A 23,063-nucleotide genomic window follows, 5' to 3' on the forward strand; every position below is an offset into this window, starting at 1 on the left:
GCAGATTGGCGAGTGCAGTCTATCTTCATATATGAGTGTGGTTTGAGTTCTTTTTTGTGACGTCGCATTCGTCCTAGAGACTAGCAATCTTCTCCAACTTGTAGTCTGTCGAGATACCAAAGGCCGCCCGCGCTTCCTTGAGGACGCGAACGCCGATCATTCGGAGCTCTTAGCCACACCCGGCTGCATATATGACGCTGCGACATCCCATATAAACAAGAAAGAGTGTCCAAGTACTCGAAATCTTAGTCAGATCCAACTAAGATTTCGTCGCGTTGCAGCCGAGTGTGGCCTAAAGCTCCGAGTGATCGTAGCCTGCGTCCTCAATGAAGCGCGGGCGGCCGTTTAGCGGGCGGAAGCTCTCGAGGCCTTCGACGATGTGGGACAAGAACATCTCGAGGATACCATTGTCCATGATGTTGGTCATCTCTACACACGGAGATGACGTCATACGAAACTCGTGGTGTGACGCGCACCCGTGACGCGGAGGCGGCCGCGCGACGACAGCTTAAAGACGATGCAGTGGCCGTCACGCTCGGGGCGATCCAAGGTAGCACCGACCCAGTCGGCGAGCACAACCACGAGGGGCGACGTCGGCGCCAGCCAAAAAAAGGCGAGTTTGTCGCGGCGAAAATGCTTGGCGACGGGCTTCAGGTCGAACGTACTTGGGTCGCGAGGGATGTAGAGCACGCAGAGCTTTCCGTCGCCAGCGTCGAGGCAGTCGGTCTCGAACGTCGCCGCCGTCGTCTCGGTGATGACAACGGGCGGCTTCCTTCTCGGTGCGTTCTCCTCGGGCGGCGGGAACGACGGAAGCGGCGACCAATCGCCCAGGTCCGACGTCAGCGCCTACCCAGTTACGAGCAACTAGGTATACATATTTATATGCTTGCGACCCGACCTTGTTGATAAATGAGGTCACTTGACGCGCCGGCTTGGCGTCCGTGAGGGCTACATGCGTGTACCCATGGTCGGGATGAACATACACGAGGGCGGGCAAGTCGGCGTCTACGCAGCCGGTTGCATGAGCAAGCGAACGAACGCAGGCAGAGGCACCGTGCAGGCCGAGGTGCTCGGCGATCTTGGCGTCGCTACCCGCGACAAACCCGAATTGCACCTACAATGCGACGGTTGGGATCGTGTTGGGCATGCGAATGACGTACCAGAATCGACTTTTTGTCGGGCGCAATGAACGACTGCGCGACGTCGCTGAGCCAGCGCGGCTAGGCGGCGTGAGGCCAAGCACTTCCGCCAGAATATGGGACGACTACCTTGGCCTTCGCGCCCTTCTTGTGCTTGTTGCGGCCAAAGAGGATCGCACTGGGTGTCTTGGGCGGTGCGGTCGCAAAGAACGTATAGACGTCTTTGTATTGCAGGATCTGGACCGCCGCGTCGCTGGACGAGACGCCCAATGCCGCGAGCGGCGACGCCTTGACGTGCTGCACGATCTCACGCGCGCTGCGCCCGCCACGGTAGTCCGTCGGCTTGTTCTTGTTCTTGCCAAACTCTACAAATTACGAGTCCTTATATTGCGCGAGGCAGCGATGCAAAGGACCTTTGATGGTCGGGTAGCCTTGGATGCCAAACTGCTGCGCGAGCTGCTCGTTCGACGTGCAGTCGACAGCGCCGAGCTTGGCCTACAGGGCGTGCATTCCATTAGCCGCCGGCGCATCACGCCGCGTCGCCACCGTTGTCTTGAGAGCCTTGGCCGCCTTCTTCCACTCTGGCTCGAGCTGCTTGCAGTGGCCACACCTGCATGTCCGTCATTCATCGTGCACATGATGCTGTAGCATACCATGGCGCGTAAAACTCGACGAGCCAATAGTCCGGGCTGTCGAGAACCTCCTTCTTGAAGGTCTTCTCCGTGAGCACGTGGACATGGGCGATGGCCATCGCATGCAGCGCGACCAAGATCGCGGCCACGAAGCGCATGCTGTGCATTCGACCGCAAATCTTTGGTTGCCTCTTGAATTGGATATCTGCTGCAAGAACCTCTAGACTTGATATTCCCTGTCATACTAAATACGAGGCTGAAATGCATACCATGATCTTGTGTTATATCTGAAGTTAGATGTCCTTAAACCTCTCAGAATACATACCTGTCGCGTGTTGATAGACGTACACCATGGAGCGATCTGAGGCCGCCGAGATCCGGGCTTGGCATATTCGCTTTCTTTGTGGTCGCAGGCTCATGGAATCGCTCTTCGGCATCGTTGGCAAGGACTTCGTCATCCTCGCGGCTGACTGCAAGGTCGCCCGCTCGATCCTCGTGTACAAGGACGACGAGGACAAGGTGCGTGCGCATGGAGCTACAGGCGAAGAGGGCTCATGATGATGATGGGCGTAGATGCAAACGCTCGATGCACACAAGATCATTGCGGGCGCCGGCCCCCAAGCCGACCGCGTCGAGTTCTGCGAGTATGTGCAGAAGAACATGAAGTTATACCAGCTCACACACGGCGTGACGCTGAACGGCCATGCGACGGCCAACTATGTGCGCGGCGAGCTCGCACGCCGCCTCCGCAAGGCGCCGTGCCAGTTGAACGCGCTCCTTGGCGCTTGCGATGTCGAGACGCTCGACGGCGAGAAGAAGATCCTCCCGAGCCTCTACTGGCTCGACTACCTCGGCACGCTCGCCAAGGTCAACTATGGCGCGCAGGGCTACGGCGCGCACTTTTGCCTCTCCATCATGGACCGCGAATGGCACGAGAACCTGACGCTGCCCGAAGCGCTCACGATCTTGCAGCACTGCGATAACGAACTCAACGAGCGCTTCTTGGTGCGCTCGGGTGAGTGGCTCTACAAGGTCATCGACGCGAACGGGATCCGCGACGTGACCTTGTAAGTCATGGCTCCTACTTTGCTCCATGCTGCTTCGTCCACACCCAAGACGACGTGGTAAGCAAAATTAAACATTGGATATGGCTTCTACTTGCGGCGGTTGTACCGCGTCTTGGACTTGAACGAATTGACGCTCTTCTTGCCCTGCTTGCGCAGGTTCGTAATCTTCTCCTTGAAGACAAACTCGTCTTTCTTGCCGCCGCGCGCCGCGCTCTCGGGACGGGCCTTGGGCGCCGCCGGCTTCTTGGCACGCGACATGTCTTCGTCAAAGCCGCCACGGGCCGCGCGCTGCTGCTGCATCTTCTCGCGCTTCTGGCGCTTGAGCTCGTGGATCTCCGAGATCGAGCGGTTGGCTACAGATTCGCATCATCGCATGAGCCATCCTGCAAGCGTCCTGGAGCGACATACCAATCTCGCGCTTCTCTTCAATGGCCTTGCGCTTCGCGCTCTTGGCGGCGCCAGCCACGTGCTGCGACGTAAACACCTTCTTGTCTACCGTGGTCATAATAGCATCATGAGAGGTTCGGGACGTCGAGGGCGACGACGTACTCTGCTCGGCGGCATCGTCGAGCAAGGCCTGTTCACGCTCGCGGATCTCGGTCATGCGGCGCTTCTTGTGGTTGAGCGGGTGCTTCTTCTTGTCTTCGGCAGCTTCCATCTCGGCGAGCTTGGCCTGGCGCGCCTCTTCCGCGCGGTCCGAGACGACCTTCTTTTCCTTTTCATTTTGAAACCACGTGCGGGCGGGGCGGCCGTGGATCTCGCTCTGGTGGCGAATGAGGTTGGTCGTGCGCGACGCTTCGCGCTCCGCCTCGCGCATGCGCTTCTCGAGCGTCTCTTCCTTCATGACCGACGAGACGTCCTCTTCCATCGCCTGGACGCGCGCGCGCCACTGGTTGATGACCGGGTCCGGCACGCTACGGCTCTTGACAAAGCCGTGGCAATGACGTGCGACCTCCTTCATGATGAGACGGCGCGACTCGGACGTGAGCGTGACCGCGCGGCCCTTGCGACCAGCACGGGCCGTACGACCGACGCGGTGCACGTACGTCGTGACGTCCTTGGGCATCTGGTAGTTGATGACGGCGTGGACGCCCTCGACATCGATACCACGCGCGGCAATGTCGGTACAGAGGAGGATGTCGGCGCTGCCGTCGCGGAAGTTCTGCAGCGCTTGGAGACGCTCGCGCTGGTCGAGGTCGCCGTGGAGCTCGGCGGCCTTGATGCCCGCGAGGCCAAAGAGGATCATCATGCGGTGGGCGTGCTTCTTCGTTTCCATAAAGACAATCGTCTACACCATGCGACGAGATGAGATGCTGATTGGGCGAGCGCAAATTTCGAAGCGTTCGAAAAAAAAATCGAACGGCTTCGAAATTTTCAAAGCAGTGACATATAGACGTACGTTGGTCTTGAAGGTACGCGTGCAGAGCGCGAGCAAGATGGCTTCGCGGTCCTCCTCGCGCGTCGGGCGGATACGGACAAACTCTTGGACGAGGTTCTGCGCCATGTCGTAGAGCGGGTCCGTGCTGATGCGCACCGGCCGCTTCATCGAGAGCTTGATGAGCTCGTCGACCTTGGACGTGAGCGTCGCCGAGAAGAGCATTGTCTGGCGCGCAATCGGGCACATACCGACGAGCTCTTGAACTTCTTCCGTGAACCCGAGCTCGAGAAGACGATCGGCTTCGTCGAGCACGAGGATCTCGAGGTCGTCCATGTGTACACAGCGCGAGTTGCGCAAATGATCAATCATACGACCCGGCGTACAAATGACAACGTCCGGGAGCTTGCGGAGCTCGGCTTCCTGCTCGCGGAGCGGGAGACCACCGACAGCGAGTGCCGACGTCACGTCCGTAAACTTGCCGAGCTGCTCGAGCACCGACTGACACTGCGTCGCAAGCTCACGCACGGGACAAATGATGAGGACGCGCGTGGCCGCGGCTTTCCGCGACCGGAACTGGAGGCGCTCGAGGATCGGGAGCAGGAACGCGGCCGTCTTACCGGACCCCGTCTGCGCACTGGCGCAAATGTCCTTGCCGGAGAGCGCCACCGGAATCGCGCGCTGCTGGATCGGGGTCGGCTTTTCGAAACCAAGCGACGTCACGGCGCGGACCAGCGCGCGGCTGAGCTTGAGGTCGCTGAACGTCTTGAGGTCGTCCGGCGATGCCTTCTTGAAGACGTCGTTGTTGTCATCGAAGAACGCCGCCGCCTTCTTCTTTTCGATCTCGTCGACATGGTCCGACGAGCCTTGGTTCGCCTTGCGCTCGGCGAGCGCTTCCTGGAGCCGGGCTTCTTCGACGACGTCATCGTTCTCCGAGTCATCGTCATCGTCCTCTTCCGAGTCGTTGGCGTCCTTTTCCAGCACCTCCTTGGGCGCCTTCTTCGCCGGCTCGTCGTTCTCCGAGTCGTCGTCGTCGGCGTCTTCGCCCGCGGCCGTCGCCGCCTTGCGCTTCTCGCGGCGCTCGGCCTGGCGTTCCTTGCGGCGCGCCTCAATCTTCTTTTGGATCGTCGACCGGACGCTCTCGCCATAGACACGGCGCTCCATGTCATCGATCTGCGCAATGGCCTCTGCAAGACACCATCAGTTGTCACGTCATGACATGGGATTACGTACTCGTAAAGTCCCACGAGCAGCCGGCGGGGCCCTAATGCAGCGTCGCATGTGAGATGGCGAAGGGACGATCGACGAGTACCTTAAAGCTCGACTCGTCGTCAAACTGGAAGCTCTCGCTAATCTCGCTCACAGCCGCCTTCTTCTTTTGCTGCGCCTGCTTGGACTGGAGCTTCTTCTTCTTACTCTAATGCATCGTGTGATGCCATTGCATATGATGGCGGGTTGTACCTTGGAGATGACGGCCAGCTCTTGCTCCTTGGCTTCTTCTTCGTCGCTGCTCGAATCGAGCACTTCAATCTAACGGCAAGGTTGAGCATGCGACCATGGGACGGATCATGCATCTACCTCGTCGTCCGACATGATGGTCATCATCAAGGCGTCATCTTGAGGGGCGGCCATGGGTACAAAGAGAACGCTTGGGCGGATGCTGCAAGGGTTTCTTAGTGTGGTCGCGTTTTCACGAAAATGATTGGATTGGACTGCGCCCCCTGTGATTGGTCGTTTGCGTCAAGGGTACATTCCAATGTACGTACGTGCCGTACACACTAATACTCAAGACGCTTTCCACTGTACGGTACCACGTACAATATCGTACATCGTACAGGAAATCCGTACAAGTTGATTGGGTGTTGGCCAGCAATTCTATAAACAGGTTTGTCGTGCCAATGTATTTTAATAGCTTGTTATTTGTATGCAAGATGGGCATGTTTCAACGCTTTGGATATTAATATACGACTTTGCACGGTTTAAAAATTGGCTCGGAGCGATCCATTGTTGCCATCCCCGCCAAGCAAGATGAGTCGTCCCGAGCATGTGATGCCCCCGGAGGTAGAGCGTCCTACGTCGCTGCAGCCTCATCGATGGCGTCTCTAGCTCTTCTACAATGAGAAGGAGGCTGCCAAGTACAACTCGAGCTCGCGTATCATCAAAATTCAGGTGCGCCAGCCATTCGTCGCGACGTCGTGGACGACTTTGCCGTTGTAGAATGACATTGCCAACCGTGCGATTGAGCTCTTAAACCTCCCGGAAGACAAGGAGGCGTTCATCCTTGATGTGGGCTGCGGCAGTGGGCTCAGTGGCCGTACGTTGTACTGTCTATTGCGGTGCATTGACTCATCTTGGCTGTAGTGGCGCTCCAGGAGCACGGCCATGCGTGGGTCGGCTGCGACATCAGGTACTTTATCGTAAGCATCGAGTACGATGTGAACCAATGCATTCTAGTAAGGACATGCTTGACATTGCGGCCGAGCGCGACAGCAGTGGCGACGTCTTTCTCCAAGACATGGGCTGCGGCCTGCCGTTCCGCCCCGGTGTCTTTGACGGCTGCATCAGTATCTCGGCCGTGCAATGGCTCTGCTACTCGGACAAGAAGGAACACACGGCGCGGAAGCGCCTCACGCGCTTCTTCTCGTCGCTCTACACGAGTCTCAAGCGCGGCGGCCGCGCCGTCATCCAGCTCTACCCTGAGACGCCCGAGCAAATGGAGGAAATCTCGGGCTGCGCGATGAAGTCGGGCTTCTCGGGCGGTCTCGTGATCGACTTTCCCAACAGGTCTGTCTGTCATGCGCTATGAAGCGTCGTCCTCACAAGTCGGGCTTAGTGCCAAGGCCAAGAAGTACTTTTTGTGTCTCTTTGCGGGCCACGACCCGACGAGCAAGCCGACCGCGATGCCCAAGGCGCTGACGGGCGACCCCAACACGGCGGCGTTCGAAGCGCGCCGTGAGAAGAACGTACGTTGGTGTTGCGCAGTGTCTTGGGATCTCACAGCAAACGCGTAGAAGAAGGCCCGGCGCGGCAACCGGGACATGCCCAAGAACCGGTGCGTGACCATCGCGTGTTGAATGATGGCTCATGCGATTGTAGGGACTGGGTCATGGCCAAGAAAGATCGGTACCGCAAGCAGGGCAAGGAGGTCAAGAACGACAGTAAATTCACGGCCCGTCGGCGTCCGTCTGGCTTTTAAGAAGAGCGCAGTCTGCTGCTGCTACTTGTATGAGATTTCTTTACTTCCGCTTGGTGTGTTTCGTGGGCCGTCGACGAATGGACTAGTTTAGCTACCGAATTGGGCTCATTTCTTATTGACGAGGACTCCCATGGCGGCTTTGCTTTACACATTTCACTGCAGGCCATCAGGACGATGTGCGCCGACATGCCGCCAGCTCGTGAACCAGGGTTCGGTATCGGAGTGTGAATGCAGCATGGATCTCGACTTTGCATTGACGACAGATACTGGTATGCTTTTCGAGAAGAATTTGCGGGCAGAAGAATCCAACATCCTCCAGTCGACAATTACATAGACGAATAGTCGATCTACGAGCTAGAGATCTAATGTTACTCTGTGATGTGTTGTCCAGAGTGACTGACTACGTCCTGCGCTGTAGCGATCGCACGTCTGAAGTTAGAATTTGATGGTTTTGTTTCTTGTGATTATCGTGATTTATTCGTGTATTTATTTCAAGTAATCAGTGATTAGGCACAATGGTTTTGCTCGGAATAAAGGTCTCGACACTCAGGGCTACTACCCCCCGTTCAGAAACTCTAGTCTGAAATGAAAAATTTGGATCATCATTGCAAAACCGCTTGCTACTATCTTCTACGACTAGGCTAGGCGAGGTACGAAAGATCAGTAATCCTTGTAATGTGCATCAAGATGGAAATCAGACCCGAAAGATGGTTATTTTGTAGGAATTCATCATATCGGACGCTCGCCTCTACTTTTGATCAACTACATTTACGTGTTTTTTCTGCTCAGACAGCCAAGGGTTATCTCGACAATCGGGGCTACTACCCCCCGTTCAGAAACTCTAGTCTGAAAACACTTTAAAATCATCACCGCAGAATTCGTTCCTAAGTCTACTCGTTCTTTGCCGCCATTGTAGCGCTACATGCAAAATCGGAAAGTGAGTTTAGAGACGTGGGATCCGCGCAACCGGCACGCAACCGACGACCATCCGTTCTGCTGGCCACTCATTGGGCCGCGTCCTTCCGTATCCGGCTACATCCGGATAATGTTGAAACGCCTTCGCGCGCTTTTGCACTCGGCTGGTGTGGCCGTCGACGCGTCAATAACTCCTGCAGCTTTCGATTATAGGAGAAGAAGTCTCTGTCTTGCGAAGATGTACTTTAGTAGCTACTGACTAGCGTGTATTGTGGCGCAATTCGACTTTGCCCGATGCAAGATGCGACTCTTTAGCGCATTACCGAGGTCGCCAGACGCCTCTTGTCTGCTTGACTGCTTTGCTTGAAAGAGGTGCCGTTTCACTAGTCATGCAGCAGCCAAGTAGCTGCAGCAGCGGCAATGACGCGCCCGCGCCGAAAAGGCAAAGAGCTTGTTGGAGCAGAGAGACGGAGAGACGTTGCTTCCTGAGCGCGTTGGCCGTTCTTCCTGCGTCGGCGTCGTCTCCTACCAAGTATGCTGCAGCCTCTCCGCACTAGTAACAACAACCCCCGACACTTGAGTGTTTCTATTCTACGTAGGACACAAAGAGCCTCGTACTCTACAGCGACGAGTCCGAGAGCGTGAGCAAGTCCGAGTGCAGTTCACGCAGCGCGTCAAAGCTCATGCCGGCTTGTACGTACTCGTGGACGACGCGGCGGTCAATCGTATGGACGCCATGCGCGAGGCCACTCAGGTACTTGGGGATCGCGTCTGTGATCATGACCGCCGAGAGACACGCCGTGGACGTCAAGGAAGCAAAGACCGGTGCCTCGGGCAGGGCAACTAATGGGCGCGGGAGCGTCACAAGGTGGCAAAAGTCGAACGGCGCCTTGAGCTGCCACGTCGGCATCGTCACGCCAGCAAACGCAGTGGGGTCGCCACGCAGCGTCAAGAGCTGCAAATGGTACTGACGCGACCGCGTCCACGACGGATCTTGCACGCCAATCGGCAGCAGCGACGCAGCATCCAGGAGCTCCAAGCGAGTGGCGCCACTTTGTTTGAAGAAATCGGCTGGCGGATCCAACAAGCAAGCGAGCTCCATGACCTTCATGCTGCGCCGCAGCGGAAAGGCGACGTTTCGCATCTGCATGTTGGACGTGCGCGGGAAGCGGTAGGGTGCCGACATGACGTCCCAGGCCGCGGCCGTCAGCAGCGGTCCGTCGGTCGAGATCGGCGACAAAGTCGCAAACGAGCCTACTGCGTCGCCCGACGTGGCCAGCGGGAAGAAGACGTCCGAGAGCTCGTGCAAATGGAGGATCGAGGACGCCATGTTGATGGCACGGCGGCCGTCGTGCTTGGCTTGGTCAAAGAGGCCCACTTGCGGCGTAAGCGGGTACCTAGATGCAGAGGCATGATGCTTGACGACGCGCAGATAAGACACGGTACCGCTCGTCGAGGCCGGCGCACATCACAAAGGCCGAGGGGCACTCTTCGCGGAGCTCGCGCAGGACTTCTGTCGCAAAGCCGCCCCAGGTCGAGTCGATATCCACAAAGCATTGGACGCCCTATGCAATGTGTTCCGTGAGAGACGAAGGCAGCATCGCGTGACGTGTACCTGGATCGAGTCGCACGCCTCAAGCGACTGGCGCACGTGGTCTTGGGCAGCTTCGAGCGTCTCGCGGCGCAGCTTGCCGTCGCCTGAGAGGAGCCCATCGTAGTAGTTGTTCATCGGATCAAACGACCGAAACTCGGCGACCTCGACGACCGAGCGCGGGTGCAAGACCGACGTTGGCATAGCAGCCTCGCCAACACCATTGTCGTCTTGGGCGACGGTCTTGACACCGCCATCCCACGCGCTCACCTCGTGGTCCTGCCGGGCGCCGGCCACCTTGATTTCGCCCTTGCCACCAAAGGCCACGGTGCGCGGAACGCTGCGGCCGTTGCGGAGCATGAGCGACATGTCGGCCTCCTGCTCATCACCAGGCTGGCGCCCGGCGGACTCGCGCAACGCGCTGGACCAGAGAGCCTCGCCGACGCGGTTGCTGGCGCTGCCAAACTGCAGGGTCACGATCTCCCGCATGTGCTCTGGATTCGACTGTGCCGAAATTAAGATCGCCGCCCGTTGATGCGCGCAATGATTGGCCGACGACGCCTTCGCTGCGGCACATGCCGATTTCGGTGTGCCGAATTGGACCAATCGCGGCGATGGTGTATTGCCCGATCTGCAAGCGCAACGATGGCAAGAAGCATGGCTTCACGGCCGGCCACGTGCGCAAGGCCGAGGCCTTTGTCGCGAGACAGATGCAGAAGACCACGGAGCTCCTAGAGCGGGCGAAGACGCCGCCGTTCTGGTGTGTCTTCTGCGATGCCGACCAAGACGACATTGCACACCTCGCGACCAAGGCCCACACCATGGCTGTGCGTATGTTCTGCAAGACGCACCGCTGCACCTTCGACCCAAAGCTCATGGGCAGTCCTCTACCATTACGAGAAGAGCCTACGCCCAGCGAGCCCGTCGTAGCGACCGTACCTACCGAGCCGGCCGCTGGTCGCCGCGCCGACGTCCAAGCTGCGTTCTTGGACTCGGTGGCCACGCGGCTGCACGAACGCTCTGGCGGCGTTGCTATCCCGACGCCTCGACTGCCGTCGTCGTTTCCCAACGTCACGTCTCCGCTTGGCGTGATCCAGAATCCCACCGGCGTTGACGCAGAGACTGGCGACCGCGTCTGGGGCGGCGGCATCGTCAAGGTGTCCAAGAACGCTATGACGTCATGGCCCATCGATGCGCTCGTGCAGCAACTGCTTCGCCTGCGCTTTCAACCAACAATCCCGTCCGATGACCAGCCGCGCGTCACCGACATGGCGCATGGCCACGGCCTGAGCTCGATCCGACGCGCATGGGCGTCCAAGCCGGTTCACAACGTCCACTCGGGCGCCGTGCCGCCGTGGCTCGTAGCGTCCACGGAAGAGTACTACCGCCGCAACGCTCGGACACCATCCACACCAACCGTCGCAACAACCTCCAGCTGGCTGCCCAAGTTTGGCGGCGTCTGGGAGGCGGGTCCGCGGAGCCAAACCAAGCGCACCTTCACGGCCCCGCTGTCGTCTCGAACAGTAAAGAGCGTCCAGCCCACGACCACACCACCGGACGCTGCACCGTCCAACCATGACCAATGCGCGTCATCGGTCGATGCCAAGGCGGTCGCCCTCGCCACGCAAAAACAAGATTTACGCGCGAAATTGCGGGCCAAACAACTAGCAAAAGCCCCAAATATTATCACGGGCGACTAACGACACTGTTTTCCACCTTGATTTCTTTTAATCCACCTTGATTTCTTCGAACCGTATTCTCTCAGTGAACACTATGCTCCATCAAAGTCTCAAGTCACTTATCGCCGCTATAGCGTGTCCTCTCTTCAGCCAAGAAATTGTACTGTAGAGAATCAACGAATCCTCGTGATCTAATAGACGACGAGAAGCGGGTCCACACGAAAATGTATATAATCTTTGTTTTGGTTTTGGCGCGATAAATACCCACTAAATTACGCTAGGTTCGAATCAAAGAGGTCTGGTTGAGGTTGTCGGGATAATAAAAAAGAAAAGCCACGCGCTTCGTCTTGGCGGTGGCAGAGGTCGAGGTAAAGCGCCTTAGTTGTAGCTTGGCGAGGGCACCCACGTGGTCGCCGCCCACTGCGGGTGGTACGCACTGTAGTAAGGGTCCCGACCCATCGCGAGCTGGTCGTTCGTGTACGCCTCTGGTTCGTACGCGTACGAGGTTTGGTGCTGCTGGTTCAGGTGCTGCTGGTTGCTCAGCAGCGACGGCTGGTGCTGCGTAAAGTACGTCGACGGCGACCACTCGCTCTCTGGCTCGTACACCGGTTCTTGCGGCGACGGCGGCGTCTTGAGCAGCATCGCTTGCGGCGAGCTGTGCGCCATCGGGTAAAAGACTAGCGTGCCAAAGGCCGTGCTCGTCGAGAGGACCTGCACCGCGTAGCGATCTTCCTGCGGCACCTTGGCGAGCTTGGACTGAAACTGCGCATGGACCGAGAGCGGCACGGGCTGCGTCACGTACGGCAGGTAGTGCTGCATCCAGACGACGCACTCCCACACGTTCTCGGGCTTGACGAGCAGCAAGTGCGAGAGGGCGTACAGGTTGTGGGTGGGCGCGAGGAGGAAGAGCGCGGCGCCCCCAAGGACACTTGGTAAAAAGTTGATCGAGAACGAGTCGAGCGTCGCAACGTCGAGGAGGTTGCACGCGAGGTGGAACACCGTCATGCGCTCCTTTGCACGCTGGAGACGCGACTCGTCCTTGCGCAGCTTGTCGGCGTAGTCATAGGACCCGCCATACTCGTAACCAACGTAGCACGGCGAGTTGTACACAGCCGGCGACGGCGGACTCGACGGCTCCTTGTACAAACCAAGGCCGTCCATCGCGAGGAGAAGCCACGTGATGGGCGTCGCCGGGTACAGCTTCCACTTGAGCTGCTTCAAAAGCGCTTCTTCGTGCGCAATCACGTCTTCTTTCGTCGTGTAGATCGACGGCGCGGTGACCTTCTTGCTGCGACCGCCACGCTTGCCTTTGCCTTTGGCCTTGGCATGGTCGGGCACGGTCTCGCCCGACTCGCGCTGGACAGCTTCGAGAATGTCCGTGACCGACGGTGGGTTGACCTCTTCGATTTTGCTGGCGAGGACGAGGACGGTCGCGGCCATGAGGATGTTGGGGTGCTCGGCCGTTTTCGCAAAGTTGGGCGCAAAGATCTGGCCGCGCGCGAGCCAGGACGAGAGGAAGACGCGCGTCATGTACGAGCAGGCCAAGTGGCACGTCTCGCGCTTGAGGCCTAGCGCCGAGCCCGTCGAGAAGATGCGGTGCACGAGGCGGCCACGCGCCGTGTGGAAGATGGACCAGTCGAGCGTCGGCGTCGCAATCGCATTCTGCGCGTAGAGGTGCACCGCGTACTCGTCTTGCATCTCGCGGTACCGGTAGTTCTGGATCATCTCGACGTCGAGCTCGATCGTGTCGAGCGCCATGGCGTTGCCCATGGCACCGGTGCGGAAGTGGGCATCGCCCTTCGTATCGGCGTGAAGGCCGAGAAAGGTGCTGGCGTACATGCAGCGGTCAAGCAGAGCTCGAGACGACGGGTGGTATGCAGCGAGCGCTGGCGACGACGGGCGACGGTCACCGGGGCGGGCGGGCGCTGGAGCTGGCGTATGTAACACAACTGCGGGTTTCGCAATTCTAAAAAACTGGCCCTTGGTCTTTATTTTTTCAAAAGATTTATGTCGCATACAAAAAGCAAGTGAAGGGCCATGAAATGTTATACCGCCGCGTGGCGTCGATGCCGTTGGATTCCGGTAGGACTTTTTCGTTTGGGATTTTGCGGATAGAAACCTCAAACAAGGGCTTGAATTCCCGTTAACAGTACGAAAGATCCCCTACCCCGCGTGAAAAGACGCCAAGAGGGGCCAGAAGGACGAAGAAGGCAACTTGGCTACGCGAATTTCGCTAGATTCCGGCAGGATTGCACAGCCGACGACCACCATGGACCTGCGGATCACGAACTTTGGCACCGATGCCCGCGAGTACACGCTCGCGAGCGGCCGCGCCGGCGAGGCCAAGGGCCTCTTGAGCCTCCTTGGGCTGCTGAGCTCGACCACCTTATGCACGCTGCTCTACGTCTTCTTGATCCCGACGCTCTCGCCGTGGATCGGGCCAGCATATGCGACGTGGCTGCCACTGCCCACCGCAGCCGCGCGCCACGACCTCCTCACGTTCCTCGTCCCGTTCTATGTCGTCCTCGCGCTCTTCAAGTCGTCGTTTGGCGGCACCGTTGTCGAAGGTATGCATGCCATGTTGATGCGATCGATGGCTCATATTGTCGACCAGAGTCGGTCTTGGTCATCCCGGAAATCGGCGTCCAGCTGCGCAAGAAGCGCCGCAATGGCAGCGAAAAGTTCATGGTAAGGCTGTACACCAATTGCTATTGATGCATACGAGGCCATAGTTTATCGAGGCCAAGTGCATTCGCGCCGTCGTCATCAACGAAGCCATCACGTTCGCGGACGTCATCTACTACATGGCCTTTCTCGTGCAGAACGAGCCCAAGATGATCTTGGCGTTCGAGGTAGTAGGCAACATGCACATATAGGTGCTGATCGCAGCCTAGTCGTTTCGCCCGCGCGTGCATGCCCTGCAAAAGGTCTTCCTCGGCACGAAGGGCCTCCTCTTCCCCGACGACTCGAAGATGACCATGACATAGCTTGCAAGAATACACTTAGTCGAATGCCCGTATTAGTAAAAGGCAGTAGCCCACGCCTCCCTCCGACACAGTACTAGAGGCACCTTCCTCAGGTGCCAGGGCTCGGGCGTCAGCCAGTGTTTGTCTGCGTTTTGTCTCAGCTTGCCGACACCAACGTGGGAACGCCTCCGCGCCAAGAGCGGCGTGGCTGCCGCACCGCTTATCCTCGACCAGAGATGTCGATTAAGTGTTGTCGTGGCGAGGACGTGGGTCATGCGCTGGAGTCAACCCACTTCTGGTCAGCGTCACACGCCTCAAGCAGCGTCATCACCACATTCTTCTGGTTCGCGCTTCGTCGCTGCGAATACGACGAAGGCGGTCAGAGACCTGTCCTGCGACAGCTTGACTGGTAGAGATTGAGTCTATTGAGGAGTGACAAACACATACTGGTCGGGGCAGGCGATGTCCGACAGTAGTAAGCTGCTCGTTGTATGTTTGCTCAGCCGAGGAGTGTTCCGCGCAGTGTCAAGACGGCGGTGCCAAAGAGGAAGACGCGGTCGCCGGCCACGCGGGCGCTCACGTCACCGCCCCGCGCGCTCTTCTGTCGACCGCGGAAGCTCGCTTGTGGCAGCAGCGTCGCCCAGTACGGCGCGAGTGCGCAGTGGGCGCTGCCTGTGACGGGATCCTCGTGGACGCCGCTTCGAGGCCCGAAAAAGCGGCTATAAAAGTCATAGCCCGAGTCGACGGGCGCCGCACACGTGACTATCGTGGCACTAGTTGATAGATGAGCGCCACATAGCAAGGTCATACGATGCGGTAGTACCGGCACTCGAGGGCGAGAAGCAAGCTAAAGTTCGGGGTCATGTCGGCAAAGGCGGTTGGGATCACGTGGCAAATGATGTCGGTGCCGTACTGCTCGATCGCAACGACGTCATGGACGGCCACCCCGAGTGCCGCGACAAGCGTTGATGACGTCGCGACGTGCCACGCCTCGTCACGCGCCACAAAGTGCATTGTGGGAAAGTCCATCTCGATGCCAGCGATTCCGTCGGGCTGCGTCACGTAGCGTGTGGTGAGCACCCCGCTCCTATGCGATACATCAACGATACAAATGGTCATCGAATTGCGTACTTGGTGTGGAAGCGAATGGGTGCGTCCTTGGCGCAATGGCCATCGACGTACAGCGTGTAGGCGGCCGCGAGCGTCGCGTGGCCGCAAATAACGACCTCCTTGGCTACAAAGCGGCGTCCCATCGGAGGTCTACAGTATATCGTGTACCTGGTTTGAACCAGCGAAGGTGAAAGTCCATGAGGCTAGCGCCGTGCGGTGCCACAAAGGCGGTCTCGCTCAAGTTGCGCTCGAGCGCGACCTGCTGCATCCACGTGGCAGCACCAGGCGCGAAAAACTGTGTCGGAGTCAACACGACGACGGCCGCGGGGTTGCCTTCGAACGCTTTGCGTGCAAACGCGTCGACTTGAACGACGTCGATCGCTTGCGCCGCCACGCAGTCGAAGACAAGCTCGAGCCATGTGTCCTGGCCGTGGACGACCGGCGAGAGCCGCGTCACGGCAAAGCCACAGCGGACGTACCATTGCACGAGCGCAGGCTTGGCCAGCAGCACGATCGCGTCCACGTATGGCTATCGAGAGTGAGATATATGGCTGGAATAATGGAGCGCAGTACGTGGTGCTGCTGGACGTGTGCGAGGTAGGCGCGCAGGAGGGCTGCGCCGAGGCCGTCGCAACGGTGCGCCGCCTCCACGACCACCGAGTAAATGCACAGAAACCGGCCGCTCGGGTCGTGCGTGGAGAGACTCGCGGCCGTGAGTTCGCGCTCGGCGGCCAGCGTGCCATTGACAAAGCCAACGAGCGCTCCGTCCGACGCGTAGGCGCCAAAGAAGAAGCCACTTGCGTCCGCTAGTCGCGCCTGAATCTGGGCCAGACTCGCAGCTTCGTCCACGGGGTACGAAGCCGCTTCAATGGCATGGGCAGCCTCGGCGTCGCCAACTTCGACAAGCCGGAACATCTCAAAACTTGCAGGAATTCTTATTGGATCGTATGGCATGGAGATCCGTACGTATCCATATTATAGTTAACCTTTGTACCATATATTATGTGGACCAGACGCTAAACGTGAATGGTACACCCAGATACGCGTTTTCGCAAGTCTTCAAATTGTCCATATGCATCCATATGAAAAATGTTGCTCGTGGTCAACCGGACGTTCACCGGACGATGGTTTCCACCAATGGCATGCGAGGAGCATTTTTCTAGCAGAGCAACCAGCGGGCGATGATGGGCGTCGTCAAGGCCGTCGCATGGATCGCCGCCATCGTTGGCGTCGTCTACATGAGCCTCGTGGAGAGCATCGCGCAGTCGGAAGCGCACATCGCCTTCGTCAAGGCCGCCCTCGCGAAGCTCCGCGCCGAGCACGTGGTCGTCGACCTCGAACCGCTCGACACAACCCTCGTTGGCGAGCTCGACGCCAAGCACGCTGAGTGGCGCCGCGAGTGGGCATCGATCAAGCAACGCGATGTGAACGAGCGTCAAGAGGTCCTAGCGCACTGGAGCTCTACGAAGCAGACGATTCTGGACGACGTGGCGGCCAAGACGTCCGAAGCCGACGCGGTCCGCGCGAATGAGCGCCGGGCCATGCACATTCTGCGCGAGTGGAGCGACGTGCGCAAGGCGATTGCGTCGACAGCGTCGCAGATCGCGTCGATCCAGTCGAAAATCGAGTACCAGGAGCGGCAAACCGCGGCCAAGAAGCGGCTTGCGGCCACCCACGCAGACGCGATCGAGCAGCTCCGCTGGGCGCAGCAGGCCCGCGAGCGCATGTTTGAAAACGAAAAGCTCGCGGCCGAAGAGTCGATTACTCGCCGCAAGTTTTGGCTCCGCGCGCTCTTCCTCGCCGCGGGCCTTGTGACCTTTGGCGCCGTCATGATCGCGCTCGATAAAGACCGCAAGAAGGGCACGAACCTCCGTCTGTACGACTACAACCATGGCACGATCGACGACGACGAGTAGGAACAAGTGGACCCTATTCCCCCTTAATCTATCTTTTGCATACTGTTTTGTCGTCGACAAAGTTGCACACAATTGGAGTGACAACGAATGCACTGTGAAAAAGCGTCGACTCGAGCGCACAAGGTGCCTGACGACGATTTCGCATCATGTACGTGAGGTGGCAAGTCGCCTGACCGAGCTAGCGCAGCTTGGACGTCCTGGTATCCTTACCCTCGGTAGCGATCAGCTCGCGGCCGACGATTGCCCTCGTCTGCGCATGCCGACGGCGGACGGCAAGCTTTGCTGCCCGACGATGCACGCCTTTTGCTGCCGACTTTGCCATACATACTCCCAGTACCTGAATCTTCGTGTCCCAAATAACTCGGAACCTCCTACTGCAGCCAGCGAAGGGGCACGTGCCACGACGACTACAGTCTTCGCTCTGGCGACGGATGTCAGCAAACCACGACGAGATACGTCAATATAGCGCTAGCCAACACAAAGGGATGCAAGTCGCGATGTGGCCGACGACATCCACAAGGCAACGCTCCGGTTCTGATCAAGGAGCTCAACGTTCAGCTCCGCACCAACGACTCACTAGGCCAGCCGACGCGCAGCGGCCAGAAGAATACCCGCTTTCGTGCAGCTTGACAATGCGACGCTGCGGTCAGCCACACGAGCTAGCTGCAGTCATCGCCCGTTTGGTGTGGCGTCCTACGGTTTACCTCCTACCGACGGTTGGAAGGGTCCGCTCATCTTGGAACGATCATCGACCGGGATGAAATTCTTCCTAGTTAGCCAACACACCGAGCCACTGTATGCCCTTTTGCAGCGAAATCAATGCAGCTTCGGTCCATTGCCCCAGGCCAAACGACAAGCCCGCATCCTCGGCGTTCTCTGCAGTACCTAGTACATACCTCCATAACACACAAAACATAGACCTTCTCTGGATTCCAAAACATGCAGCGCCGTCACTCGGACAGTGACGGTAATCGCGTTCAACGTTTGGTGTTGAAATGACACAATTCCTGCTTCAACGTGTAGGAGCCCAGCACGATAACCCCTGATGCGCGACGGCACCGTGGAGACCTCCGCGTGCTGCTTCAGTCGACGAGAATGACAGCTTGTGTGATTTTGAGATTCGACTCGACGATCGGCCCGTCGTCAGTCTTGTCTTGAGGACTGCACAATCTTGCTGACGTGAAACTGTCCTTTCTATCGTGCTATGCTTCTGCACCAGTCCTTCTCTCGTTCTAGCGAGGGGCCATAGAAAACTCGTTGCATCCACCAGCCATTCGAGTAGCTCCATGTATCCTAGTAGACAGTGTTGGCAGCTGAAAGTCAAGTGCAATTTGCTCGATCGACCGTACCGTGCACGAAGTGTGATAGGTCTACTTGGTGCCTAGATACACAGACGTAATGGGTGCCGTATACGCTTTGCCCAGGTCCACGACGTCACTTTCGCCAGCTGTCTTGCGACGCCAAGCTGTCGAAGCGCCGGCTGCCAAATAAAATCGCTCGCACCAATTTTTAGGGCGGATTGAATAGAGGCAGCGTTCGGAATGGTTGCTGGCCCCAAACGTATTCGCCTCAATCTTGACGGTCGATGCTGCAGCCGTGCACGAACCTGCTTCAAGCTCAAATTTCGTACATATCTTCTGCGCAACCATAGGAAAAGGGCTCCGACACCGTAGGAAAAGGCGTGTCTGTGCAAACGAAAGCTTCGCGTTCGAGTGGTATAGGTCGTTTGACGAGCTACTGTGTCTCGCGTTCTGGGTGCAGCCGCATACCCACGATATTTACAACCATCGGCGCCAGATTCTGCCCGAGATTCCTTCCACAGCTAATTGAATCCACTGCGAATCTGAAGACCATATGTCTCGTCTTCGAAAACACATGCTACACGTTACCACGCCGGCGCAAGCACTCCAGCGAAATGTGTGGCCTTTGGCTCGTCCACGCTCCGTCGACTCATTCTCGCATTTCCCGCCTGAGCATCAAGCAGCACCATGGCCGCCTCCAAGCAAATTAGCCTCCAGTCGTCCGAAGTGCCATTGACGCCGTGCAGCCCGTCGCCCAACGACGCGCCCTTCATCAGCGTCACCGACGAGATCGCACTGGACGACGAGGACAAGACGTTTACCGATTTGCCGTGGCACATGCAGCTTGCGTGGGGCCTCTTCTACCTCGCCCTCGCCTTGAGCTCGCTCTACTTCTTCATGGTCGCGGTCAAGTGGATCGGCGAGTCGTTCTCGCTTCTCCTCGGCTGCGAGGCCAAGGACGCGTTTGCGTTCGCCGACAACCCGGTGGCCGGCCTCATGGTCGGTATCGTCTCGACCGCCATTCTGCACTCGTCCGGCACGGTCACGTCCATCATCGTTGCGCTTGTCGGCTCCAAGGGCCTCACGGTGCGCCAGGGCGTCCCGATCATCATGGGCGCCAACGTCGGCACGTGTGTGACCTGCATCATGGTCGCCTTTGCGCAGATGGGCAAGCGCGACCAGTTTGAACGCGCGATGGCGGCCGCGACTGTGCACGACATGTACAACATTTGGTCGGTTATCGTCCTCTTCCCGCTCGAGTTGCTCTTCCACCCGCTCGAACTCCTCGCGACGTCCATGTCGGGCGGTCAGGCCAACGCGTACTTTGAGTCGCCCGTCGACATCGTCGTCAACCCGCTCGCGTCCAAGCTCATCAAAGTCGACAAGACCATGATCGAAAAGGTCTCGCTCGGCAAGGTCACGTGCGAAAAGGCTGTGTTTCTCAAGGGCGGCGCGTTCCTCGACTCGTACAAGAGTGGGTCGCTCTCCCAAGGCGCGATCGGTGGCATCTGCCTCGCCGTCGGCTTTACGCTCCTCATCCTCTCGCTTCTCTCGCTCGTCTACATGCTCCAAAAGCTCTTCCGCGGCTCAGCGCAAAAGACAATCCGCAAGGCCCTCAACTTTAACGGCTACGTCAACATCCTCCTCGGCACGCTCATCACGTTCTGCGTGCACTCGTCGACGGTCGTCACGTCGACCTTGACGCCGATGGCCGGCCTCGGCCTTGTCACGCTCGAGCAGGTGTACCCGATCGTGATTGGCGCCAACCTCGGCACGACCGTGACGGCGCTGCTTGCGTCGTGGGTGACTGGGTCGCCGGACGCTGTCGCGATCGCGCTGGTGCACTTTTGGTTCAACATTCTCGGCATCTTCCTCTTCTACCCGATCCCGATCACGCGCAAGCCGATCCTTGACTGGGCGCGCCGCCTCGCCTTCTACAGCGCCCGCTGGCCGGTCGTCGCCGCGCTGTTCCTCGTGCTGCTGTTTCTGATCGTCCCGGGCCTTGCGCTGGGCTTGACGTACCTCTACAAGGCCGGCACCGTTGGTCTCGTGCTCGCGATCTTTATCAGCGTCGGTGCGCTCGCGACGATTGGTGGCTTTTACTTTTGGTACCTCAAGAAGGGCGGCCGGGACACGTGGCACGCCTTCTTGGAGCGCAAGGCCGAGGCGCACGAAGCCAAGATGGCCGAAGCCGACAAGGTTGTTGTGTAATGAGATGCTTTTGTGTAAACTAAACTGGTGTATATTTCAAACGATTTTTGTTCCAATATTTTGTGCTACGACATCGAGGAGGCTATGTTGGACAGCTTTTGTCTTGGTGACTGGGAGTCTCAGGTACAAACTGCAAAATGGGTTTAGGACTGAACCAAGTTATATCGAAATGTGCTCGTGAGCGCCGACGGCATCCTCGCCCTGGCATCGTCGCTCCGACATTGATAGAAAGTTGTCCGTCCTTTGCATACAAACCGCAAGATAAAACGTGGCGCACTACGGTTGCCTCTCGAATGCCATGACGATGGGTGCGTCAACCTCCCCTTTTGCTCTTCTTTGCTTGTCGTCACCACATTTGTTATCCATTTACCGTAGAATAAGGCATGATTCCAGCGCACATTACGAGCTTACGACAACGCGTGCGTCGTTGTGGAGTTGGCAGATATAGGGCTCTGGAAGTAGACAGCGTATGGCGTAGATGGCGACGTCAGCGGCTCTCATCTTGACCACGGGCAGGCAGTTGTTGTTCTCGACAAAGTCTTTGCACCAAAGTGGCAGCTTGACCGAGACGTTGGTGCACGTTGCTACCGCTGTCAGCAGCGCTTGCACGCCTCGGAGACCCATCAAGTTGCCCGAGAGATCGAGGTCGAAAGCGACACGCGCATGCGTCTCGAGCAGCGCTGCAGCCAACACAGTTGCGCCGTTGGTGTCGATGCCACAGTTGGCGAATCGCACGCGGCACGCACCGGCGTCGATGCAGCGACGCAGCGCATTGGCCGCGCAACCGGCGTGGACACTAAAGTACTCAACGTCATGCCACGTGATCGACTCGAGATGACGTGAGCGCGTGATCCAGGTGAGCGTCGCTTCGAGGCTTGACTCGGACAACACAACGCAGTTGAACGCGAGCGTGCGGAGTGTCGTCGATGATGATACCCTCGGTTGGGTCGCAACGACGCCACGGAGGTCCATGTACTCAAAGCACAAGTGCTCGAGCACTAACGATTGCGCGACCAAGGCGAAAATATGCTGGCCGAGACCAACGTTGCGTATGCTTCGGAGCACCAGTGTCTTTAACGCTGGCAATGGACGCAGCCCGGTCAAGATGAAGCGCCCGCAGACCGTTTGCTCTTCGATGTAGGTAGCAAGGCTTATGAACAGTGCATGCGACTGGTCCATGCGCAGGCTCGCGAGCGTGGGCGACGACACCAGCGCGCACACAAGACCCGCGTCCGTCGGTGGGTTCAAGTTACGGAGAACCAAGGAGCACGCGTGGCCAGACGCCAGCCAGCGCTGCGCCGCGGCCATTGTGGAAGCTGCGGGAACGTACCGAAATCGAATGACTGCGAGCTCGAGCTCGGAGACGCAGTGCGCCGGCGACGTCACGGCCTCCAGAAAACCGGGCTCGTCGATTGTGATACCAACGCGTTTGAGGCGCGTGCAGCGGGCCAGCGCGCGGCAACACTCATCGCGATGCTTGGGAAGGCAAGTGGTGGCGAGGTCGACGGTCGTCACTTTGGCGGCCCACTTGGCCACAAACCCGCAGAATGGCACGTTGAAGTTGGGGTCGCGCGGCCAGCGTTCGCTAAAGCACACGCCTGTGATGCGCACCGCGTTGACGATGTTGATGATGGCGCCAATACTATCGATCGTGTCGTCGCTGAGATCGTTCAGGCACAGTACCGGCCAGTGCGTGGCACCAGACGGCGCTGACAAGAGCTGGAGGACCGCCGCCAGGCCTGGCGAGCGCATCGCGGCTGGCAGCGCCTCTAGGAAGGAGACGACATCGTGCGGCGTCGGCGTGTACTGGACGATCGCCACGGGCACGCCAGCGAGATCGAGCACAGAGGCTTGGACGTGACGAGGCCGTTGGTGGGCCATCGCGAGCTTCTTTACAAGCGGTGACGTATGCGGACGCTTTCAGAATCCGGATGAAAACCAGCACTCCGAGCTCCGAGCCTTCCG

At 58.4% G+C, this 23,063-nt stretch overlaps 12 protein-coding genes across 12 annotated transcripts; 6 read left to right on the top strand and 6 right to left on the bottom strand.

Annotated features, from left to right (window-relative positions):
- Positions 1-205: 205 nt before the first annotated feature.
- On the bottom strand, positions 206-1,955 carry SDRG_12297 (hypothetical protein). The gene is made up of 9 exons (XM_008618362.1): positions 1,793-1,955; positions 1,686-1,749; positions 1,553-1,634; positions 1,269-1,504; positions 1,161-1,220; positions 1,054-1,114; positions 899-1,005; positions 477-846; positions 206-429 (listed from the first exon to the last, which is right to left on the bottom strand). The coding sequence occupies exons 1-9, from the start codon at positions 1,936-1,938 to the stop codon at positions 293-295; spliced, it is 1,263 nt and encodes a 420-aa protein (XP_008616584.1). The 5' UTR covers positions 1,939-1,955; the 3' UTR covers positions 206-292.
- A 184-nt stretch (positions 1,956-2,139) lies between these two features.
- Positions 2,140-3,027, top strand: SDRG_12298 (hypothetical protein). Its single transcript, XM_008618363.1, has 2 exons — positions 2,140-2,290; positions 2,345-3,027. The coding sequence occupies exons 1-2, from the start codon at positions 2,189-2,191 to the stop codon at positions 2,840-2,842; spliced, it is 600 nt and encodes a 199-aa protein (XP_008616585.1). The 5' UTR covers positions 2,140-2,188; the 3' UTR covers positions 2,843-3,027.
- On the bottom strand, positions 2,894-5,913 carry SDRG_12299 (hypothetical protein). Its single transcript, XM_008618364.1, has 8 exons — positions 5,792-5,913; positions 5,675-5,743; positions 5,526-5,630; positions 5,447-5,477; positions 4,238-5,400; positions 3,388-4,126; positions 3,247-3,330; positions 2,894-3,191 (listed from the first exon to the last, which is right to left on the bottom strand). Exons 1-8 carry the CDS (start codon positions 5,843-5,845, stop codon positions 2,926-2,928), a joined length of 2,511 nt encoding a protein of 836 aa, XP_008616586.1. The 5' UTR covers positions 5,846-5,913; the 3' UTR covers positions 2,894-2,925.
- A 282-nt stretch (positions 5,914-6,195) lies between these two features.
- SDRG_12300 (methyltransferase) lies at positions 6,196-7,547 on the top strand. Its single transcript, XM_008618365.1, has 8 exons — positions 6,196-6,274; positions 6,320-6,382; positions 6,431-6,527; positions 6,575-6,620; positions 6,668-6,997; positions 7,047-7,176; positions 7,225-7,265; positions 7,310-7,547. The coding sequence occupies exons 1-8, from the start codon at positions 6,242-6,244 to the stop codon at positions 7,407-7,409; spliced, it is 840 nt and encodes a 279-aa protein (XP_008616587.1). The 5' UTR covers positions 6,196-6,241; the 3' UTR covers positions 7,410-7,547.
- Positions 7,548-8,731: 1,184 nt separating this feature from the next.
- Positions 8,732-10,444, bottom strand: SDRG_12301 (hypothetical protein). Its single transcript, XM_008618366.1, has 3 exons — positions 9,940-10,444; positions 9,771-9,889; positions 8,732-9,721 (listed from the first exon to the last, which is right to left on the bottom strand). Exons 1-3 carry the CDS (start codon positions 10,402-10,404, stop codon positions 8,944-8,946), a joined length of 1,362 nt encoding a protein of 453 aa, XP_008616588.1. The 5' UTR covers positions 10,405-10,444; the 3' UTR covers positions 8,732-8,943.
- Positions 10,445-10,501: 57 nt separating this feature from the next.
- Positions 10,502-11,667, top strand: SDRG_12302 (hypothetical protein). The gene has a single exon (XM_008618367.1). It carries the CDS (start codon positions 10,530-10,532, stop codon positions 11,613-11,615), a length of 1,086 nt encoding a protein of 361 aa, XP_008616589.1. The 5' UTR covers positions 10,502-10,529; the 3' UTR covers positions 11,616-11,667.
- Positions 11,668-11,798: 131 nt separating this feature from the next.
- SDRG_12303 (hypothetical protein) lies at positions 11,799-13,608 on the bottom strand. The gene has a single exon (XM_008618368.1). It carries the CDS (start codon positions 13,431-13,433, stop codon positions 11,973-11,975), a length of 1,461 nt encoding a protein of 486 aa, XP_008616590.1. The 5' UTR covers positions 13,434-13,608; the 3' UTR covers positions 11,799-11,972.
- Positions 13,609-13,767: 159 nt separating this feature from the next.
- On the top strand, positions 13,768-14,716 carry SDRG_12304 (hypothetical protein). Its single transcript, XM_008618369.1, has 4 exons — positions 13,768-14,161; positions 14,209-14,282; positions 14,327-14,446; positions 14,489-14,716. Exons 1-4 carry the CDS (start codon positions 13,864-13,866, stop codon positions 14,579-14,581), a joined length of 585 nt encoding a protein of 194 aa, XP_008616591.1. The 5' UTR covers positions 13,768-13,863; the 3' UTR covers positions 14,582-14,716.
- A 251-nt stretch (positions 14,717-14,967) lies between these two features.
- SDRG_12305 (hypothetical protein) lies at positions 14,968-16,597 on the bottom strand. The gene is made up of 5 exons (XM_008618370.1): positions 16,244-16,597; positions 15,839-16,199; positions 15,692-15,794; positions 15,384-15,647; positions 14,968-15,333 (listed from the first exon to the last, which is right to left on the bottom strand). Exons 1-5 carry the CDS (start codon positions 16,583-16,585, stop codon positions 15,060-15,062), a joined length of 1,344 nt encoding a protein of 447 aa, XP_008616592.1. The 5' UTR covers positions 16,586-16,597; the 3' UTR covers positions 14,968-15,059.
- A 237-nt stretch (positions 16,598-16,834) lies between these two features.
- Positions 16,835-17,643, top strand: SDRG_12306 (hypothetical protein). The gene has a single exon (XM_008618371.1). It carries the CDS (start codon positions 16,852-16,854, stop codon positions 17,584-17,586), a length of 735 nt encoding a protein of 244 aa, XP_008616593.1. The 5' UTR covers positions 16,835-16,851; the 3' UTR covers positions 17,587-17,643.
- A 1,910-nt stretch (positions 17,644-19,553) lies between these two features.
- SDRG_12307 (hypothetical protein) lies at positions 19,554-21,156 on the top strand. Its single transcript, XM_008618372.1, has one exon. It carries the CDS (start codon positions 19,575-19,577, stop codon positions 21,096-21,098), a length of 1,524 nt encoding a protein of 507 aa, XP_008616594.1. The 5' UTR covers positions 19,554-19,574; the 3' UTR covers positions 21,099-21,156.
- A 279-nt stretch (positions 21,157-21,435) lies between these two features.
- SDRG_12308 (hypothetical protein) lies at positions 21,436-22,992 on the bottom strand. Its single transcript, XM_008618373.1, has one exon. It carries the CDS (start codon positions 22,977-22,979, stop codon positions 21,498-21,500), a length of 1,482 nt encoding a protein of 493 aa, XP_008616595.1. The 5' UTR covers positions 22,980-22,992; the 3' UTR covers positions 21,436-21,497.
- Between the last annotated feature and the right edge of the window lie 71 nt (positions 22,993-23,063).

Source organism: Saprolegnia diclina (assembly GCF_000281045.1).
Source record: "Saprolegnia diclina VS20 unplaced genomic scaffold supercont1.48, whole genome shotgun sequence".
Taxonomy (NCBI): domain Eukaryota; phylum Oomycota; class Saprolegniomycetes; order Saprolegniales; family Saprolegniaceae; genus Saprolegnia; species Saprolegnia diclina.

Coding starts and splice junctions, on each gene's coding strand:
- SDRG_12302 (XM_008618367.1), top strand. CDS start 10,530: ATGGTGTATTGCCCGATCTGCAAGCGCAACGATGGCAAGAAGCATGGC.
- SDRG_12301 (XM_008618366.1), bottom strand. CDS start 10,404: ATGCGGGAGATCGTGACCCTGCAGTTTGGCAGCGCCAGCAACCGCGTC. Junction 9,890..9,939: donor AGGCGTGCGACTCGATCCAG/GTACACGTCACG, acceptor CACATTGCATAG/GGCGTCCAATGCTTTGTGGA. Junction 9,722..9,770: donor TGCGCCGGCCTCGACGAGCG/GTACCGTGTCTT, acceptor CTCTGCATCTAG/GTACCCGCTTACGCCGCAAG.
- SDRG_12305 (XM_008618370.1), bottom strand. CDS start 16,585: ATGTTCCGGCTTGTCGAAGTTGGCGACGCCGAGGCTGCCCATGCCATT. Junction 16,200..16,243: donor CACACGTCCAGCAGCACCAC/GTACTGCGCTCC, acceptor CACTCTCGATAG/CCATACGTGGACGCGATCGT. Junction 15,648..15,691: donor CCCATTCGCTTCCACACCAA/GTACGCAATTCG, acceptor TGTATCGCATAG/GAGCGGGGTGCTCACCACAC.
- SDRG_12308 (XM_008618373.1), bottom strand. CDS start 22,979: ATGGCCCACCAACGGCCTCGTCACGTCCAAGCCTCTGTGCTCGATCTC.
- SDRG_12298 (XM_008618363.1), top strand. CDS start 2,189: ATGGAATCGCTCTTCGGCATCGTTGGCAAGGACTTCGTCATCCTCGCG. Junction 2,291..2,344: donor ACAAGGACGACGAGGACAAG/GTGCGTGCGCAT, acceptor TGATGGGCGTAG/ATGCAAACGCTCGATGCACA.
- SDRG_12303 (XM_008618368.1), bottom strand. CDS start 13,433: ATGTACGCCAGCACCTTTCTCGGCCTTCACGCCGATACGAAGGGCGAT.
- SDRG_12304 (XM_008618369.1), top strand. CDS start 13,864: ATGGACCTGCGGATCACGAACTTTGGCACCGATGCCCGCGAGTACACG. Junction 14,162..14,208: donor TGGCGGCACCGTTGTCGAAG/GTATGCATGCCA, acceptor ATTGTCGACCAG/AGTCGGTCTTGGTCATCCCG. Junction 14,283..14,326: donor ATGGCAGCGAAAAGTTCATG/GTAAGGCTGTAC, acceptor ACGAGGCCATAG/TTTATCGAGGCCAAGTGCAT.
- SDRG_12307 (XM_008618372.1), top strand. CDS start 19,575: ATGGCCGCCTCCAAGCAAATTAGCCTCCAGTCGTCCGAAGTGCCATTG.
- SDRG_12306 (XM_008618371.1), top strand. CDS start 16,852: ATGATGGGCGTCGTCAAGGCCGTCGCATGGATCGCCGCCATCGTTGGC.
- SDRG_12297 (XM_008618362.1), bottom strand. CDS start 1,938: ATGCACAGCATGCGCTTCGTGGCCGCGATCTTGGTCGCGCTGCATGCG. Junction 1,750..1,792: donor GTCGAGTTTTACGCGCCATG/GTATGCTACAGC, acceptor ACGGACATGCAG/GTGTGGCCACTGCAAGCAGC. Junction 1,115..1,160: donor CCGACAAAAAGTCGATTCTG/GTACGTCATTCG, acceptor GTCGCATTGTAG/GTGCAATTCGGGTTTGTCGC.
- SDRG_12299 (XM_008618364.1), bottom strand. CDS start 5,845: ATGGCCGCCCCTCAAGATGACGCCTTGATGATGACCATCATGTCGGAC. Junction 5,631..5,674: donor AGCTGGCCGTCATCTCCAAG/GTACAACCCGCC, acceptor ACGATGCATTAG/AGTAAGAAGAAGAAGCTCCA. Junction 3,192..3,246: donor TGAAGAGAAGCGCGAGATTG/GTATGTCGCTCC, acceptor GCGAATCTGTAG/CCAACCGCTCGATCTCGGAG.
- SDRG_12300 (XM_008618365.1), top strand. CDS start 6,242: ATGAGTCGTCCCGAGCATGTGATGCCCCCGGAG. Junction 6,275..6,319: donor AGCATGTGATGCCCCCGGAG/GTAGAGCGTCCT, acceptor TGGCGTCTCTAG/CTCTTCTACAATGAGAAGGA. Junction 7,177..7,224: donor AAGCGCGCCGTGAGAAGAAC/GTACGTTGGTGT, acceptor GCAAACGCGTAG/AAGAAGGCCCGGCGCGGCAA.